This window comes from Coenobita brevimanus, chromosome 21, assembly GCF_032717465.1.
Source record: "Coenobita brevimanus isolate Jiangsu-jjx chromosome 21, ASM3271746v2, whole genome shotgun sequence".
NCBI lineage: Eukaryota > Metazoa > Arthropoda > Malacostraca > Decapoda > Coenobitidae > Coenobita > Coenobita brevimanus.
Genome location: NC_136974.1, coordinates 26,628,189 through 26,645,837, shown reverse-complemented (window position 1 = coordinate 26,645,837; position 17,649 = coordinate 26,628,189). Strand labels below are relative to the sequence as shown.

Below are 17,649 nucleotides of genomic sequence, written 5' to 3'. Positions count from 1 at the left end.
TTGTAACTTGTACTGTACCATTCTACAATACCTGAAAGTAGAAAGTGGGATAAATATAAAAATAGATCAAATATTTAACAGGTATTAATTCACTTGGATTTTAGATAAGCACTTTTACTCAGATAGTTAGATTTAGCTACATACCCGACAATGGTCATGTGGAGCAAATGGGAAGTGCAAGACTGATTAGGAGAATGCATGTGAGTGATGTGAAGGGTGAGACAGAGAGAGAGGGGAGACTGAGGATGAGACTGAGGGATATAGTGAAGAATATGAATGAAGATGGTATGAGTCGGAGAGAGGTTAGCATGAGAGCAGAGGACAGGGTAAAATAGAATCACTTGGTTTGTGTCCACCACCTCTGGGATTAAAGGGCTTGGCTGTTGATAGATAGATAGACAGACATACAGGTCGGTAGACAGGCACAGATAGATAGAGAGGTAGATAGACTGATAATGAGATCCATGCTCTTGGGTATGGGTGAAAATGAGTACTTTTCACGAAAGCTTTCCCTGTATGATATAAATGATGACTGAGTGCGGCAACAGTGAAGGACTGAAAATTCCGTCTCTTTATGTTGGCACTGGGATATGGTAGTCCCATCACCCAACTTAAGTATTGCAATCAGCACAAAGATTCCTCTTTAACACAAGTTTCCAAAGAAATCAAAATACTTTTTCTCTAGCTCTCCCCACCCCATGCGAATGTGTGAAACTGTGTGAGGATAATGATTACAAAGTTTCAGGAGCTCTACACCAAAGCCGTCCTCGTTTACCTTAATTTACTTCAGACTAGATCAAACTCAGTTATGATATTGATTTTGGGTAGTTGGAGTAGTTTTTCATTTTCCTTAGATAATGTGTGCTTAACTAGGTTAAGTTGCCAGACTGGGCATAGGGTAGGTTAACTTAATTTAGATTAAGGAGGATTACCCCCCCTCCGACTCCTCAGTTTAGGTTAGATTAGGTTTCAGATATGGTTCACGTACAGTATATTTGATTGCCTCAAATGCAGAGTTGGTCCCAAATACTTAAGGTTAAAATAGGTTTGGTTTCCAGTTTTGCCCTATAGAAATATGGTTTAGTGAGATATCGGTTTTCAACTGGGTACAGTAAAGCTACGTTAGGTAAAGATTCACAAAGTACGGTCAGACTGAAATTAGAGAATTATTCCCACATGCTGAACTTATATTTGATCTGAACAATTCAGGGGGCTGTGAAATAAAACACATTCGACACATCAACCTGCCTGTCCTTTTACTATATTCGTGCTGATGACATATAATTCCATTCGGCTTTGCTAAGACGTCCACGGGTTATAGAGGATAAGGACACTCTCAGTAGCCCCATCAGTCCCGGTACCTCTTGTTTACCTGATTCAGGCTGATACCAGACAAATTAAGTTTTGGTAAGACAATCCCATGTAACTACAGGGGTTAAGACGGTATTATCGTTGTATCCAGGCTAGGTTAGGATGGGGATTTCTGCCCTGATGTTCAGAATGGGTTAACTCTTTCACTGACATGTAGTAGTAGTAGTAGTTGTACAGTAGTAGTCGCAATAGTAGTAGCTGTTGTCGTTGTTGTCATTGTTGTCAATTATTCTGTTCGACCTACAAGGGATATCTCACAGTTAATGAATAGAAGCAGTCTCCATTAACCTCTGTACGATCATGGCATCTTTTTTTTTTTTTTTGCTAACTACAAGGCAGTTTTACTCTGTTGCTAGAGTCTCATTCAGTGAACGAGTTAAGTTAGATTGGACCAGTTTGTTTCTCCCTACCTCAGGCGCAAGCACAGAATGTCCTGATGTAACTACTGCTGGCTGACCTGGCATAAATTTAATAATTATGTTAAACGCTCTTGACTGCGCCTCACAAGGGGCAGTGCGGGACTGTCTGTTACTGCATACTGGATGGAGACTGTTATAATACGTTACTCATACATCACGTACAGCAACCCAACATCCTGATATTATTGCTGCTGGGTGAACTAAAGCAAACTGTCTTGAGTAAATTTTCATAACTACGATAGCCTCAAAGTTCAAAAGGAGTAATAAGGGGGATTGTTCATTACTGATGTATTTACTTTATATTATCATTTTCTACTGCATACTTCAGGTGCAGCAGCTGAATGCACTGATCTCACTGCTCCTTGGTGAGCTAACGCGACAGCAGCGGCAGAAAATCATGACTATCTGTACCATCGACGTGCACGCCAGGGATGTGGTGGCTCGGCTCATCAGTGGCAGAGTCGAGAGTGCTGCTGAGTTCGCCTGGCAGTCACAGCTCAGGCACAGGTGAGGAGGAGTGCAGATCCGACAAACTGTCTTCCAGTTTAACTCCTACAATACGAGGCTATCCTTTTATATTTCATTTGTATTTCTGTGATCCCCTCCTTAGCAGTATCTCTTTCCTTATGCATTCTGCCTCACCCCATCCTTAGGTGAGAAAAAGGTGTGATTGATGATAATGATGACTATCCCCAAATGCTTTCTTTGTGCTTAGGAGAGACCTCTGCTAGTAATGAAAATCGAAATAGTCTCCGACATCCCCTTCACTACAAATGGTCTCGCATAGAATGAATTTAATTGTTTGCTGATCACAACAAATGAAACAGAAGTCCTCACACTGAAGGGGAGTAAATGAAGACTTTGAAGAGTGAAAATATAAACTGGAGACAATACAGTAGTCTTCACAAAAGTGTAGTTACTAGGGATGAAAATGTTAATACAGTACCAATATATTACCGGATTTTAGAGCCTGATAAACTGTAATACCAAGAAATGTAAGTAATGAACTGTGACACTGGTGTATTAATCTCTCTCTCTCTTTCTCTCTCTCTCTCTCTCTCTCTCTCTCTCTCTCTCTCATATCCTTACTTGTATCCTATTTTCTTCTTATTCTCTTCCTGCCTTACTTCATTTCTTTCCTTCTCCTTCGCTCCTATTCTTTCCCTTTGCCTCAGATGGGACGAGCAAGAATCGGACTGCTTCGTGGACATCTGCGACGCAAGGATGAAGTATGACCACGAGTACCTTGGGAACACCCCTCGCTTGGTCATCACCCCGCTTACCGACCGATGCTACATTACGCTGACTCAGGTGCCTACATCTGTCACTTCTACCTGCTCTTTTCACATCTATTTCTTTATAACCTCACGTACTGACCTCTTGCACAAGTAATTAATAGTCACAACTTTGCTGACCACTGCTACTTTATGCCGACTAAAGTAATGTAGGTACTTTACAGATTTCGTTTCCACCTTTCATGCTCATCAAAACCAGAACCAGGAATTTGTTAAAAGGGTGGAGTGATTCCTTGTAGAATTAAAAGAAGTTTGAATTCATGTCAACTGATTACTGGATTCTTCAAAATTTATCCCCAAATCCCTCTTTTCATTGATTTTATGATAACTTTGATGTACGATATTTATTGTCTTTGATTCGGTAAATATCGCTCTTCTTTTATCATAAGATACCATTCTTCCACCGAAAAAAATGGAGAATTGAGCCCCCACCCACCATCCATATATCATAAAGTACAGCCTGCTCTTCAACATTTCAAACCACTGTCCCTCATAGTATCCTTGCTTTAGGCTGACAGAATGGCAAATTTAGGTCTATCTCCCAGGGAGGAAGTGAAATCGTACCGTAGCAAGAGCCATGCACGAACTGTCTTCAGGTCCGTATCTGGCACTTTGCCTCCCCAGCCCCCTCCCCCCCCCCCAAAAAAAAAAGAGGAGGGAGGACGTGTTTCTAGTGAAATTATCACAAACTTGAATTCATGCCGACCCTTCCAGATCCATGCCAGCATGCTGATATTTTCATTCAAATCATTCGCCTGCTCGTAACTTATATATACCAGAGGGAGTCATCAATGGGCAAGGAAAAATTACCAAACCTCTCTCAGCTTAGAACGCTTGGCCAGTAAAGGGAGGTGAGGTGAGAAGCAGAAGAGGTGAAAGATTAAGTGAAATTTCTACCATGACTCACTGATGCTCACCGTTTCATTTTCACGCACATTTGCCTTCACTTATATTCAAGACTCATACCATCATACTGTACACACTCATACAACCACACATTTACAGTGGCACACAATTGCATCATTACTCATATTCGCACCAATACTCACTCTGGTACTCATGCTAGTTTTCATCTTTCATTCATGCTCACAGTTTCATTCATATTCACTTTCACCTTCACTGGTGTTTAACCACTTGATTTTGGTGGCATCTGTCAGTGATTTCACCTTCCTTCCTCCAGACGATTTTATTCAGCTATGGGAGATCTCTTGATGTAACGCAGGTTATTATTAAAGGTTATACTACACCCCACTAGCTCGAACTACCATTCCTAAGCTACATTAAATTGCTGTCTAGAGACAGTATGAATAAGCGAAAGAATGTGCCATTGGATTCGAGTGTGCGCACACACACACACACACACACACACACACACACACACACACACACACACACACACACTTACTCCTTCGTTCACACTATAAGTTTCCCTGTCTTTTCTCCTGGAGATGGATAAGCCGATAGGTAGGTTTTTCTTCCTCTTGCTGCAGACTATACTCATGGCTAGGTGAAATGAGTATACTTTCATGCCTCTTGTACCCAGTAGGTTGATAAATAGGAAAACACAGCTCGATTTAGATTTTCACTCCCTCTTGGATGAGAAGTTACTGTAGTTGGATGATTAACCTCTTCAGTCCAGTGATGTATGTTTAGTTTAACTCTGCTATCTCCACGATTTTTTGGTCAGCTTAGGAGAGACTGTTGTTACTAGAGGGCATTGATATAACCTTCATGAACCCTATCTGTATGAGGGATCTTTCCTAAGTTGAAATAAAGTCACCATGAAGAAGGAAGAACAAACAAAAATACATGAACGGAGAGGAGGGGTTAAGCGTGTGTGCATGTTGCAGTCTCTGCATCTGGTGATGGGTGGAGCTCCCTCGGGTCCAGCTGGAACAGGGAAGACGGAGACCACCAAGGACTTGGGACGGGCGCTGGGCATGATGGTTTATGTATTCAACTGCTCTGAGCAAATGGACTATAAGGTATTCTGACATTTTAATTATATCTCAGTCTCTGCCTCAACTATAGGAACTGTTTATATTATAACTGTATTTAGATTAAATCATGATTATGTTTCTTTTTTATATTCTGCTTAAAAACTGCCCACAGTAGTTTACATAATGATTATCTATTGAAGATCTACTACTACTTCAGTGTCATTTTCCCTTCACCCATTTGAACCTGGCGTTCTAAATATAGGACGGAAGTAGGCATTTTCAAAGGTTAATAAAGGAGGGAACGTCTGGGTAGGGACCTATGAGCTTCGCGACTATGTCCCGGTAGGCGAGGGCGGTACTCTTAGTACCCTTCCCACTCAACCCCTCACACAGGAGACTTGGCACAAATGGACTAATCTGCAGTACCAGGTGTTTGAAAAGGTTTGTGGGACTTGGAAGAGGCATAATGAGGACTTCCTGTATACAGTAAAGTGAAACCAAAGATCGCTTTGTCAGAGCCACCTTTAGCAAAATAGTGTCAGGCAACGGAGATAGAAAGATTATAATGAGAAAATATTAATGTGGACAGCAAGGGTTGTTTCTGCAGTAAGCAAAAATAATATATCCTTTGTATAGTTGCATATTTCCTTGTTAGACATTTTGTAGTTGTACTGTTTATAAATATATAGCTGATATGTATACAATAAGAATACACAGTGAATAAAGCTGGGTCTCTCTCTCTCTCTCTCTCTCTCTCCCCATCAGTCGTGCGGCAACATCTACAAGGGGTTGGCACAGACTGGGGCGTGGGGATGCTTTGACGAGTTCAACAGGATCTCAGTGGAGGTGCTGTCTGTTGTGGCGGTCCAAGTAAAGAGCGTCCAGGTGGGTCAGACTTTTGACAGACACATTCATAGTCAGACAGATGGATGGAGTTAGAGGTTATCATCATCATCATCATCATCACTGCTGTAGATGGCAAGCTTATTAATCTTAGTGGCATTACACATTTAAGAAACCTATAGTTAGTTTTGGGAGTTGGAACTCATGCATTTCGAAAGGTCATCTCTCCAACTTGAGCGTCTTAACCTATCTATCTATCTATATACCTAGGCTGCTTCCCCCAAGGAAAGGGAGGTAGCCGAGACAGGACGACTCACTCTCCATTTACTCATCCATTCAAAAACATTCATTCGCATCTTAGCCCCAAAGGGGAGAACGGACAGATCCTCACCGCATCACACCGCACAAGGGTCAACTGCGCATTGCAATCAGTGACATCCACAGCAGGGCCCGACAGCAGAACTGGTTTACCCCTGCCACATCATAACAGACCCATCCCCTTACCCGCACCTGACCTGACTAGCTGATCAGACCAAATGCGGGAGAATATCCCCTCAGGGCTGCGTCATCACTTATTCATTCACAATTTCTCTCCATTTATTTCTGTCACGCACAGCCACTCTTCCTTGCTCAACAGACATCCCTCTCGCATCCAGCGCTCTCTTCACACTGTCCATCCATCCTATTCGTGTTCTTCCTCTCAGTCTTACACCTCTCACATCAGATCTAGTTATCTTTTTCACCAATCGCTCATTATCCATTCTCTCCATATGCCCAAACCATTGCAACACCCTCTGCTCAACTCTACCAGCCATCTCCCGAACAACTCCAGTTCTCCTTCGCACTTCATCATTTCGCACTCGATCCATACGCGTCACTCCTCACATACTCCTCAGACATCTCATCTCCATTACATTCAAACTTTTCCTCTCTGCTACACCCATATTCCATGTTTCAGCCCCATATAATGCAGTCGGTACCACAACACCCTCATACAGCCTTCTCTTTACATCCATTCTAAGCGAACGACATTTAAACACTTTTTTCATTCCTCCCAGCACCTTTCCTACTTCATTTATTCTAAACTTCACTTCTGCATCTATTCTTCCATCCACAGCAACATGTGACCCTAGATATTTAAAACAATCTACCTCCTCAAGCAACTCACCATTCAAAACTATATTCATCCCCCTACCATCTATCAACCTCGTACACTTCATCACTTTACTCTTATTCTCATTTACTTTCAATTTCCTCCTTTCACACACCCTTCCAAACTCCTCTACCAACTGTCTCAATCTCTCCTCTGAATCAGTCACCAGTGCAGTATCATCTGCAAACAGCAGCTGCTTCAGATTCCACTCTCCTCCATCAACATTTACCAGACTCAGACCACCTAAAACTCTTGCATTCACCTCCCTTACAACACCATCCATGTAAATATTAAACAACCAAGGCGACATCACACATCCCTGTCGCAGCCCCACTCTCACGGGAAACCAATCACTCACAGCATTTCCCACTCTTACACACGCTCTACTATTTACATAAAAACTTTTCACCCCTTTTAGTAACCTACCATCAAGTCCATACAATCTTAAAACAGTCCACAAAGCCTCCCTATCAATTCTATCATACGCTTTCTCTAAATCCATAAATGCCCAAAACACATCCTTGCCTTTCGCTAAATACTTTTCACACACTTGTCTCACAGCAAACACCTGATCAACGCATCCCCTCCCTCTCCTAAAGCCACACTGCTCATCACTAATCACTCCCTCTGTACCCTCTCTAACTCTCATAATTAACACTCTACCATACACTTTACCTACAACACTCAACAGACTTATACCCCTAAAGCTAGTACATTCATACTTATCACCCTTGCCTTTATACAACGGGACCACACAAGCACTTGCCCAGTCGATTGGCACCATACCTTTTTCAAAGCACACATTCAATAATCTTACTAACCAGTCAACAATAGTCACTCCACCACCCTTCAGGCATTCCACAGCACACCCATCCATACCTGCAGCTTTCCCTGTTTTCACCTTCTTTACTGCCTTCTCCACTTCCTCCTTCGTGATCAAAGAATCATTCAACTCTCCCAACACATTTATTCCTTGCACCCTTCTATCTGCCACAATCTCAGCCAACCTTTCCTCCTCTACATTTAACAATCTTTCAAAATACTCTGCCCATCTCTTCCTTACTGCATCCATCTCAATTAACATCCTTCCATCCTCTGCTTTTACTCGTTCTTCCTTCCCAGACTCTCCCTTTTGCACCCTTTTCACCTCCTTCCAAAACATTTTCTTATTCTGTTGAAAATTCTCTGTCAGCCGCCTACCCCACCTTTCATCTGCTGCCACTTTAGCATCACGCACAGCCCTTCTCGCTCTATTCCTCTTTTCCTTATACCTTTCATATGACATCTCATCCTTCCTCTGCAGCCACACTTCATATGCACGTCTCTTCTCAGCCAGAGCCATACTTACTTCCTCGCACCACCATTCTCTGCCTTTTCTTACACCACCACCCACACGTCTCACACCACACACTTCTTCTGCATGCCCCACCACAGCACTCTTAAACAACTGCCATTCCTCCTCCACGCTGCCATTTTCCCGATCTTTCACTGCGTTCCACTCATCTTTCAATTTCTCCTGATACTCTATCTTTTTCTCTCTTTTATCCAACTCACTCACTTTCAAAACCTCCCTGCCACACCTAACCCTCCTAGCTCTCACCCATCTCTTACCTACTCTTAACTTTCCCTCTACCAGGTAGTGGTCAGACATACCTCCACCCTCCCCTCTCAGAACTCTCACATCCAACAATCTTCCTATTACATTCCTAGACACAACCACATAGTCCATCAAGGCTCTATCAACAACCCTTCCACCCTCCTGTCTCACCCATGTATACTTATAAATATCTATCTTCTCAAACAGCGTATTCCCAATCACCATCTCTTGCTCAACACACATCGCTATCATTCGTTCCCCATTTTCATTTCTTCCAGGCACACCATGCATACCAACTATGCCTTCAACTGCTACATTTCCCACTCTAGCATTCAGATCTCCCATCATTACCACATTCACATTCGCTCCAAAACTCTGCAGACACTCATCAACATCATTCCAGAAAGACTCCCTCTCTTGTTCATCCCTTTCACTACCAGGCCCATATGCACTCACAGACACCCACAACTCACGTTCAAATTTCGCTTTCACCCACATCAGTCTCGATGACACCTCCTTCCATTCAATCACACACTGCTGTACTTCCGGACTCACTAACAAGGCCACACCTTCTCTTGCCCTTCCTCTGTCAACACCTGACAATCTTCCATTCACACTTCCAAACATAGATTCCCCCTTCCCTTTCATCTTCGTTTCACTCAAAGCTAACACATCCAACTTTCTTCTCACAAACATTCTCCTAATCTCCTCCCTTTTAGCCTCAATCGTACTACATCCACGCACATTCATAGACCCAATCTTCAGGGTACGGGGATAACTCCATCCCCCATCCCTTTCTCTGGCCTGTCTCTTTTTAGGAACTAAAAAACAGAGGAGGGGGTCCCTAGTCCCCTCACCCAGCCCCTTTTAGTTGCCTTTTACGACACTTAGGGAATACGGTGGCAGTATTCTTCCTAACACAACCTGGCCGCAGAGTAGTAGTACCACCCCATAGTGCGGCCAGGTTGTGTCCCCCCCGCCACAGGGGGGAATGATTGCTGGTTGCCTGCATAGTTGGATATTTGAAGATTGACAGGTAGACAGTTGGACTGATTTCTGATTACCTAAGACAGAGATTGGGAGGTAGATGATTGGGTGGATGGTTTGATAGACTGACAGAAAGAGTAATGAATATATAAATGGATGGATGGACAGTTAAGGACCATGATTATTGATACCTAGTAGTTTTTGCTGAGGATGAAAACATTAAAGGATATCAGAGTCAGTCAAGAGTGTAAGTGATTTCAAGCTATGTAAAAGATGAGGAGATACAACTTAATGGGTCACAGTTTCAAATGATGGAGAATATATTTTACCTAAGCCATTGTTAAGACTCTAGTTAACAGTGCACCAATATTCATGACGGTAACTGCAGTAGAATGTAAATAAACCATTGTTTGTATATTAGTTAGAGGACTGCATTAATGGTCAGGGATGATGGTAATTTGTTAGCTACAAGTGAGCTATTGTTAGAAAACAAGTTAGCAGCCTGGCCTAACACTCATGAAGTAAGAGTGATTACTGCAGATTTAAGGTTAATCATTTTTGAAATGATAGTTAACAGTTTGCTACTTTATATGGCAGTTACATAAATATTTTTCAGTTATTTCTTTCTAATTGTTCAGGATGCCATTCGCAACCGCAAAAAGACATTTGACTTTATGGGTGAGGAAATCCGACTGACAACCACCGTTGGCATCTTTATCACAATGAACCCAGGCTACGCTGGTCGCACTGAGCTGCCGGAGAACCTTAAGGTCCTCTTCAGGTGAGATGCAGATTTTGTTCAGTGTTTTTATTCTAGATCATGCTTGATGATCGTATTCAACTGAGGAAAACCACAGAACTTGCATTGTTTATCTACCGTGCTACTTGGATCCTTTGGAGTTGGACTGGTAGCGTGTGAATCTCCCACTCCGCCTGACCTGGATTCAGTTCCACCCAGGAGTGGGCACTGAAGTAGTATGTACTTTCATGTGGGTTCATGCCTTTGTCATGTTAAGGTTTCCTCTAGTCTCTTGGACTCACAAACGCTCTGACTCCAATATAATATCCACATGCCTCACTCTACATTCAAAAGACTTTCATGCTTTTACCCGTGAGTGAAGCATTGTGTGAGGACAGGACACTGCTTCACTAACAGAAAGTGGTGTCCCCAAGCCAATGGATCAGATCAGCTGCCTTTTGGAAACTGTACAATACAACATGAACATACTGGATTACCGCTTGTAAAAACAATACCTGACAACTATAATATGCAAAATTTTTTAAATTTACCCGTATCAATTCATCGGTCTAAAATTTCCCTCAGAACAAAACTAGATTTTGTTTTAATTATGTAGCCCTGTAAGGAGTAGGGGCCTTCCTTAACTAAATAAAATTGTCTGGTGGTGTCCAGAAGGAAGTCCTACAATATCCCGTCCATCATTTCGATATTATTCTACCATGTCTTCAAACGTGACTAAACCCTGCTTCCCCAGACCGTGCGCCATGGTAGTGCCGGACCTGGAGCTGATTTGCGAGATCATGTTGGTGGCGGAGGGTTTCATTGAGGCGAAAGTTCTGGCACGCAAGTTCATCACGCTGTACAGGCTGTGTCGGGAACTGCTGTCCAACCAGAGCCACTACGACTGGGGCCTCAGAGCCATTAAGAGTCTCCTCGTTGTTGCTGGCTCGCTTAAGGTACGTCGATGTAAAGAGAGAGAGAGAGAGAGAGAGAGAGAGAGAGAGAGAGAGAGAGAGAGAGAGAGAGAGAGAGAATGTGTAAATGGTTCGTAGGGAAGGAATGGTTGTCTGTCCATCTCTGTACTATGGTAGTCTTGCCTTGGGTTACTACATCATTATATATTCATCTGGATACGTAGAGTAAAGATGGAGTGTGTGTGTGTGTGTGTGTGTGTGTGTGTGTGTGTGTGTGTGTGTGTGTGTGTGTGAATTCACCTAGTTGTAACTGTGAGGGTGAACATGAGCTCCTTTACTTCATGCTTCCCCAAACTATTTCTTAAAATCATAGTTAACATTAACAGTTTTCTCTGGAGGTGCAGACATAACTTGAACGGGTAACTTGTTCCATTATAACACTGGACAGCTTGCAACACTTTTTCTCAACATTCCTCAAATCTCTTCATTTTTAAGTCATGGCTTCTTGTTCAAGTTTCCCTACCTCTCAAAAAAAAAAAAAATGATATACGAGTATACTGATCTCTCTCATTCCCCGTGAATTAGATAGCCTACACATTGAGGAACTTAAAAAACATTCTTATGTTCGACACCAGTTCCAGTGTCTTTCCTAAGATTTTATTTATGTGACTTCCACAGAAATATACTGTCCACCTTAACCCTCTGGTTGGGCTCTCTGTTTTTATTACCGTTACATTTCCCGCTTTGTATGCCATATTAGGTAGGTAGAGAGAGAGAGAGAGAGAGAGAGAGAGAGAGAGAGAGATGTAGAGAGAGAGAGAGAGAGAGAGAGAGAGAGAGATGTAGAGAGAGAGAGAGAGAGACAGACAGACAGTATATTTCCTCAACTCTCTCTCTCTCTCTCTCTCTCTCTCTCTCTCTCTCTCTCTTTGTCAGAGGGGTAAAGGGTTGCCCTTCATATGACGTCCTTCCTTCTCACACTAAAACAAAAGCCAATCCCTTCCAGCGAGACGACCCAGAGCGGCCAGAGGACCAGGTGCTGATGCGTGCCCTGAGGGACTACAACGTGCCCAAGATTGTGACCGACGACGTGCCAGTGTTCATGGGGCTCATCGGTGACCTCTTCCCGGCCCTTGATGTGCCCAGGAAGAAGGACCTCGACTTTGAGAAGGCAGTGAAGGAGGCTGCGGTGGATCTCAAGCTACAGCCGGAGGACAGCTTTATCCTGAAGGTAAATACTTTTTTTTTTTTATATGTGTCCGACTCTGGGCAAAGGCTTCAGGGGCCTATATCTCGGGGGCAGTAGCCTATCCCAAGGCCCAGTAGTCCTCCTACACCTCCACAAGTCACCACTTCGGCGCTAAGACCCACCGTCCATATTGAATACATGCTATGGCTGTCTCATACAGGACTGGCGTATTGGTATTAGCAGAGGTATTTTTACATGTCGGCGGGTCATCTGGTAGATCAGTAAAGTCTGCTTTTTATTAAATTCAAATCCTTAAACTGTTCCCTGCCCCAACCGGGATTCGAACCTGGGTCCATCAGGACTGCGCAGGCCGCCTCTCTACCGATTCAACCACCGCCTCCCCCCATGCAGTCCAAGTCAGCCATATTTATGCATTCATGGGGTTCTGGGAAAAAATAAAGATTCCAGCCCATTTCACTACTACCAATTAGCCACCTTAATGAGTAACAGCACATGCTATTAACCCAGAGGCTGACCATACCCAGGGGTCATAGGCTGACACTAGGAAAGACATCAGGTGTATATGCTTCAGCAAAGTTCTTTGCTTAGGAGAAAACGAACACTTTAAACTCTCAAGAGGAGAGTCATTTATTTGTATGTCTATCTATCTATCTATCTATTTATCTGTGTAGTCAGACGTCCTAATGCAAGAAATGGTGGCCACAAGCGAATTACTACCATCACTCTGTTCCCGGCCATCAGGCTGCCCTTTCTCAGACTCACACATCCCTCACACGTGTACTACCTCACCACCCTACGCTTCCATCTCATCCTGGCTTTCCCCTTTCCCCTCCCTGCCTCCACCTTATTCACATACCCTCTCTTAGTCTCTCGTTCCCCATTCCCTTCACTTGACCAAACCATCTCAAGGTACTCTTCATAACACTCCGGCACATCCACTGCATAAATCTAAATCGGTTTAACAAGATTTGGAAGGTTTTGATGTTGCACTTAAGTGCCCATTTAAACATGACTCGTGCTTCAAGTGTTATAGATGCCCATCTAAACTCAACTACAGTGTTATGTCCACTTTTGCCTACTCCTGACATGTGTTTCAGGTTTTGCAGACTTTCACCATATATACTGTACAGTGTTCCATATAACTACATATCCCAACCTAAATCTACTAGAATGATTGAAACAACCAGAACTCAACTACATTGCCTCAGATGCCCACCTAAAAGTCAGACGGCCACTTCACCTCCACTGAAGTGCTTCAAAAGTCCTCTTAAACACTTAAACTCAATTAAAACTTTTCATATGTTTCAGATGTCCATTTAAATTCAACTAAAACACTTCAGGTGCTGCGAACACACACCTAATATTGACTAATGTGATACAGCGACAAATGCCTAAACTTGGTCAAAATATTTCAGGTGTATCAATTCCCCACTTTAACTACAATATTTTCAAACACTCATGTAGAATCAAGTAAAATGCTAAGTAAACTCTTACACTCCACTATATGAAAATGCTTGAAATGCTAACCCAAAGTCAGGTAAAATATTTCAGATGTTTCAGATGACCACTTAGAACTGAATTAAATGCTTCAAGTGTTTCAAAGGCCCACTTGAAAATGATCGAATGTTTTAAATGTTGAAAAGGCCCACTCAAAAATAACCAGATGCTTCATGTTTCTCAGCTGCCAACTTAAACTCAAAAGGTATGCTATAGGAGTTTCAGATCCCTGCCAGAATTTGACTAAAGTGGTTCAGACATCCACCTTAACGCAAAAAAAAAAAAAATAATAATAATAATAATCACACACCCACTAAAACTTCCCTTCCGCCCTGGTGCAGGTGGTGCAACTGAAGGAGCTGCTGGAGGTGCGTCACAGTGTGTTCATCATCGGGCAGGCAGGCACAGGCAAGACCCAGGTGTGGCGTACACTCTTCAGGACCATGCTCAACATGAAGAAGAAACCCGTCTGCTTCGACCTCAACCCCAAAGCTGTCACCACAGACGAGCTATTTGGATATATCAACCCTGCAACTCGGGAGTGGAAAGATGGTAAAGGCAATTTATCTATCATATATCTGTGTATTTATATATATACCTGTCTTGATCCCTATCGATCTATGGTTGTCAGTTTATCTTTAAATACAGTATCTGGCTTGTCTGTTTGTGCTCTGACCTCTTCTCCAAACCATTAAACGTGTGAGAGTTCTTCTGATATATCAGCTCTACAGATGGGGGGACTGGAAGCGTGGTGCGTTAGTGATGAGACTATCTTTTAGTCTATTTATGGCCTATATCTCCTTCTCTCTTCATGTATGATTACATGTTATCCTAAATGAAGTCATCAAAAACAAGCTTTTAATAATGCATGAATCCTTTGACTCATGAAACGAAGGATGATTTTGAAGATTGTCTCTAACTTACAGGTTATGTTAATGACGGAGGATTGGAATGGCGGTAAAAACTCTCTCTCTCTCTCTCTCTCTCTCTCTCTCTCTCTCTCTCTCTCTCTCTCTATCTATCTATCTATCTATCTGTCTATCTATCTCTATCTTTATTTCTATCTCTATCTATCTGTCTATCTATTTGTCTGGATATCTTTCTATCAGTCAGTCAGTCTATCTGTCTACTTACTATAATGATGTATCTGTCAGCGTGTACTTTCATACCTTTAAAAATAAAACATGAACTCTTTGGAAGAATAGTCAGATTTATTGGAAGAAGTGGTTAAGGAGTGTTTTTAAGTATCTGTGAACGTCCCTGTCTGTCTGTAAGCTGTATTTATCTGTGTCCATGTACTGTATTTGTCTGTATTCCTTCTTCCCTTCATGTGTGTGGGGTGAAGTTTATCATTACAAAAAAGAGTGCTGGCTAATTTCTTGTGTTATACTTGAAAGTGATATCATCATGTGCCTACACTTAACAGACTTTTATCTTTGTGTGTGTGTGTGTGTGTGTGTGTGTGTGTGTGTGTGTGTGTGTGTGTGTGTGTGTGTATGGTGCAGGTCTGTTTTCAAGCCTGATGCGGGACCAAGCCAACATGCCAGGTGATGCGCCCAAATGGATCATCCTTGATGGTGACATAGACCCCATGTGGATTGAGTCACTTAACACCCTCATGGATGATAATAAGGTCAGTTCATTGTTTTCAAGGCAGTTTCAGCTTCACCTTAGACTCTCAGCTCCCTTTTAACCTTAAATTGCAAAAACGAAAGCAGGGCCATAATATTTGTTGGGTGACCGCCTGGGAACACCAGATGCTGTTGGCATCCCTAGGTCAAGTGGGGTTGGTGGAGGATTAGTGCCCCTCCCTGTAAAACAATTAACTCTAAGCCCTTGGCCACCCCATTTGGGATACATGGCGTCTGGCAATGGATGGATGGATGGATGGAAGTACTTGACAAAGGTAGAACACATCAGGTTTCGTTATCTGCCTAGAATCATTGCTTAAGCAATTCTCATTTACCAGACATATTCATCAATCAATCAATCAATCAATCATTTCCTGTGGCACCCCACGGGATGCATAGGGCCTCGATGAACTCTCTGCACCAATATTTGTCTCTTGCCATCTCCTTCAGGTCCCACCAACACTCCTCTCCTGCTTATCTTTTCATTGTCCTCAACCAGGTTTCCCTCGGCCTACCTCTACCTCTTCTTCCTCTAGCAGTCCACTCTGGCACATCCTGTATTAAACTGCCTTCTTTTCTGTAGATGTGCCCCAGCCACGTCCAGCGAGACAGTCTCACATATTCATTAACTGGTTCCACTCTCGTAATATCCCTTACTCTTTCATTTGTAACTCTGTCTTGCCACTTTACCCGAAGAATTCTTCTCAGTATTTTATTCTCAAATCCTAATACTTTCTGATTTGTTGCAATTGTACTGTACCATGACTCATGCCCATAAATTAAAATTGGTCTAACCATGGACTTGTAAATTTTCACTTTAGTATATACCGAAAGCATATTATTATTCAAAACAGATTTCAACATTCCAACAGCTCGCCAAGCCTGTCTAATCCTCTCCTCATTTTCATTGTTTAATGATCCATTAGATGATACAATCGTTCCTAGATATTTAAAGTTTTCTACATTCTTCACCACATTATTCCCAATTACACAGTCGATTTGGTTCTCCACGTTCATATTAATAATTTCAGTCTTTCCACAATTTATTACCAATCCCACTTTTTGTCCTTCCTCCACCAGACAATCAAGCACCCTCTGCGTCTCGTAAATGCTTCCGTAAATCAGTACAATATCATCAGCATAGTCCAAATCCATCAGCTTCTTATTTTCTTTCCAGTTAATTCCTGCCCCTGTTCTCCATACAACCTTTCTCATAACATAATCCATAACCATAACAAACAGCAATGGCGAAAGAACTCCTCCTTGAATCACTCCTGACCTTACCTGAAATGGATCACCTAAAGAACCACCCACCATTACCTTACAAACAGTACCTTCATGCAGGCTTCTAATAATATTTACAAACTTTTCTGGTATACCATAGAATCTCATAATTTTCAACATAGCTCATTCATACCATTGTCAAATTCATTTTTATTTGTTACCCATGATGTAATGATAAGCTCAGTTACTCATCCTCCCTCACCTTCCTCCCTGCGTTCTCATTCTCCTCCTCATTTACCCTACTCTTCACCAACATCATTAACAATCTCCCTCTCACTCACTTACCTGTCACTTTACTTCCTCCATCCTCCATGCGAACTGAAGGGATCTGACATGGCCCTCAGTACTAGAAACTTTTTTCCTACTTGGGAACTTTCTAAAACTGAATAAAATTGTTTGGTGGAAGCAAGAATAACACGAAATTTACATACCGTGGCTGAAAGGGTTAACTCCTTTCCTCTACCTCCCCTCACCCACCTACCTAATTCTCTCCATGATTCCCACAGATCCTGATATCAACAAGTAATGACTGCATCTCCCTGACACCTTAAATGCGATTGCTGTTCGAGATCTGCTGTCCTCTCACCTCTGTCCCCTTGCTTTCCTCACCCTTATCCCTCCCTCCTTCCTCCTTATTCGCATGCCTACCACTGTCTAGCACATTTTCCTTTCCTCTTGCCTCCCTCCTGACTTCTCTTCCCTTCTTACCTCCACTCTCCCCCTCTTTCACCTTCCTTCTCTCTCTCACCTCCGGAGACCATGAACACCT

General features: G+C 42.6%; 1 protein-coding gene across 1 annotated transcript in view; it reads left to right on the top strand.

Annotated features, from left to right (window-relative positions):
- Window positions 1-17,649, top strand: part of Dhc93AB (Dynein heavy chain at 93AB) — a 289,061-nt gene that overhangs the window by 52,949 nt on the left and 218,463 nt on the right. The window contains exons 23-31 of the mRNA XM_080266572.1: window positions 2,119-2,297; window positions 2,966-3,101; window positions 4,936-5,070; window positions 5,791-5,910; window positions 10,244-10,386; window positions 11,099-11,300; window positions 12,265-12,489; window positions 14,307-14,517; window positions 15,471-15,598. Of these exons, the coding sequence (XP_080122698.1) occupies window positions 2,119-2,297; window positions 2,966-3,101; window positions 4,936-5,070; window positions 5,791-5,910; window positions 10,244-10,386; window positions 11,099-11,300; window positions 12,265-12,489; window positions 14,307-14,517; window positions 15,471-15,598 (1,479 nt within the window). The remainder of the gene's footprint in view (window positions 1-2,118; window positions 2,298-2,965; window positions 3,102-4,935; window positions 5,071-5,790; window positions 5,911-10,243; window positions 10,387-11,098; window positions 11,301-12,264; window positions 12,490-14,306; window positions 14,518-15,470; window positions 15,599-17,649) is intronic.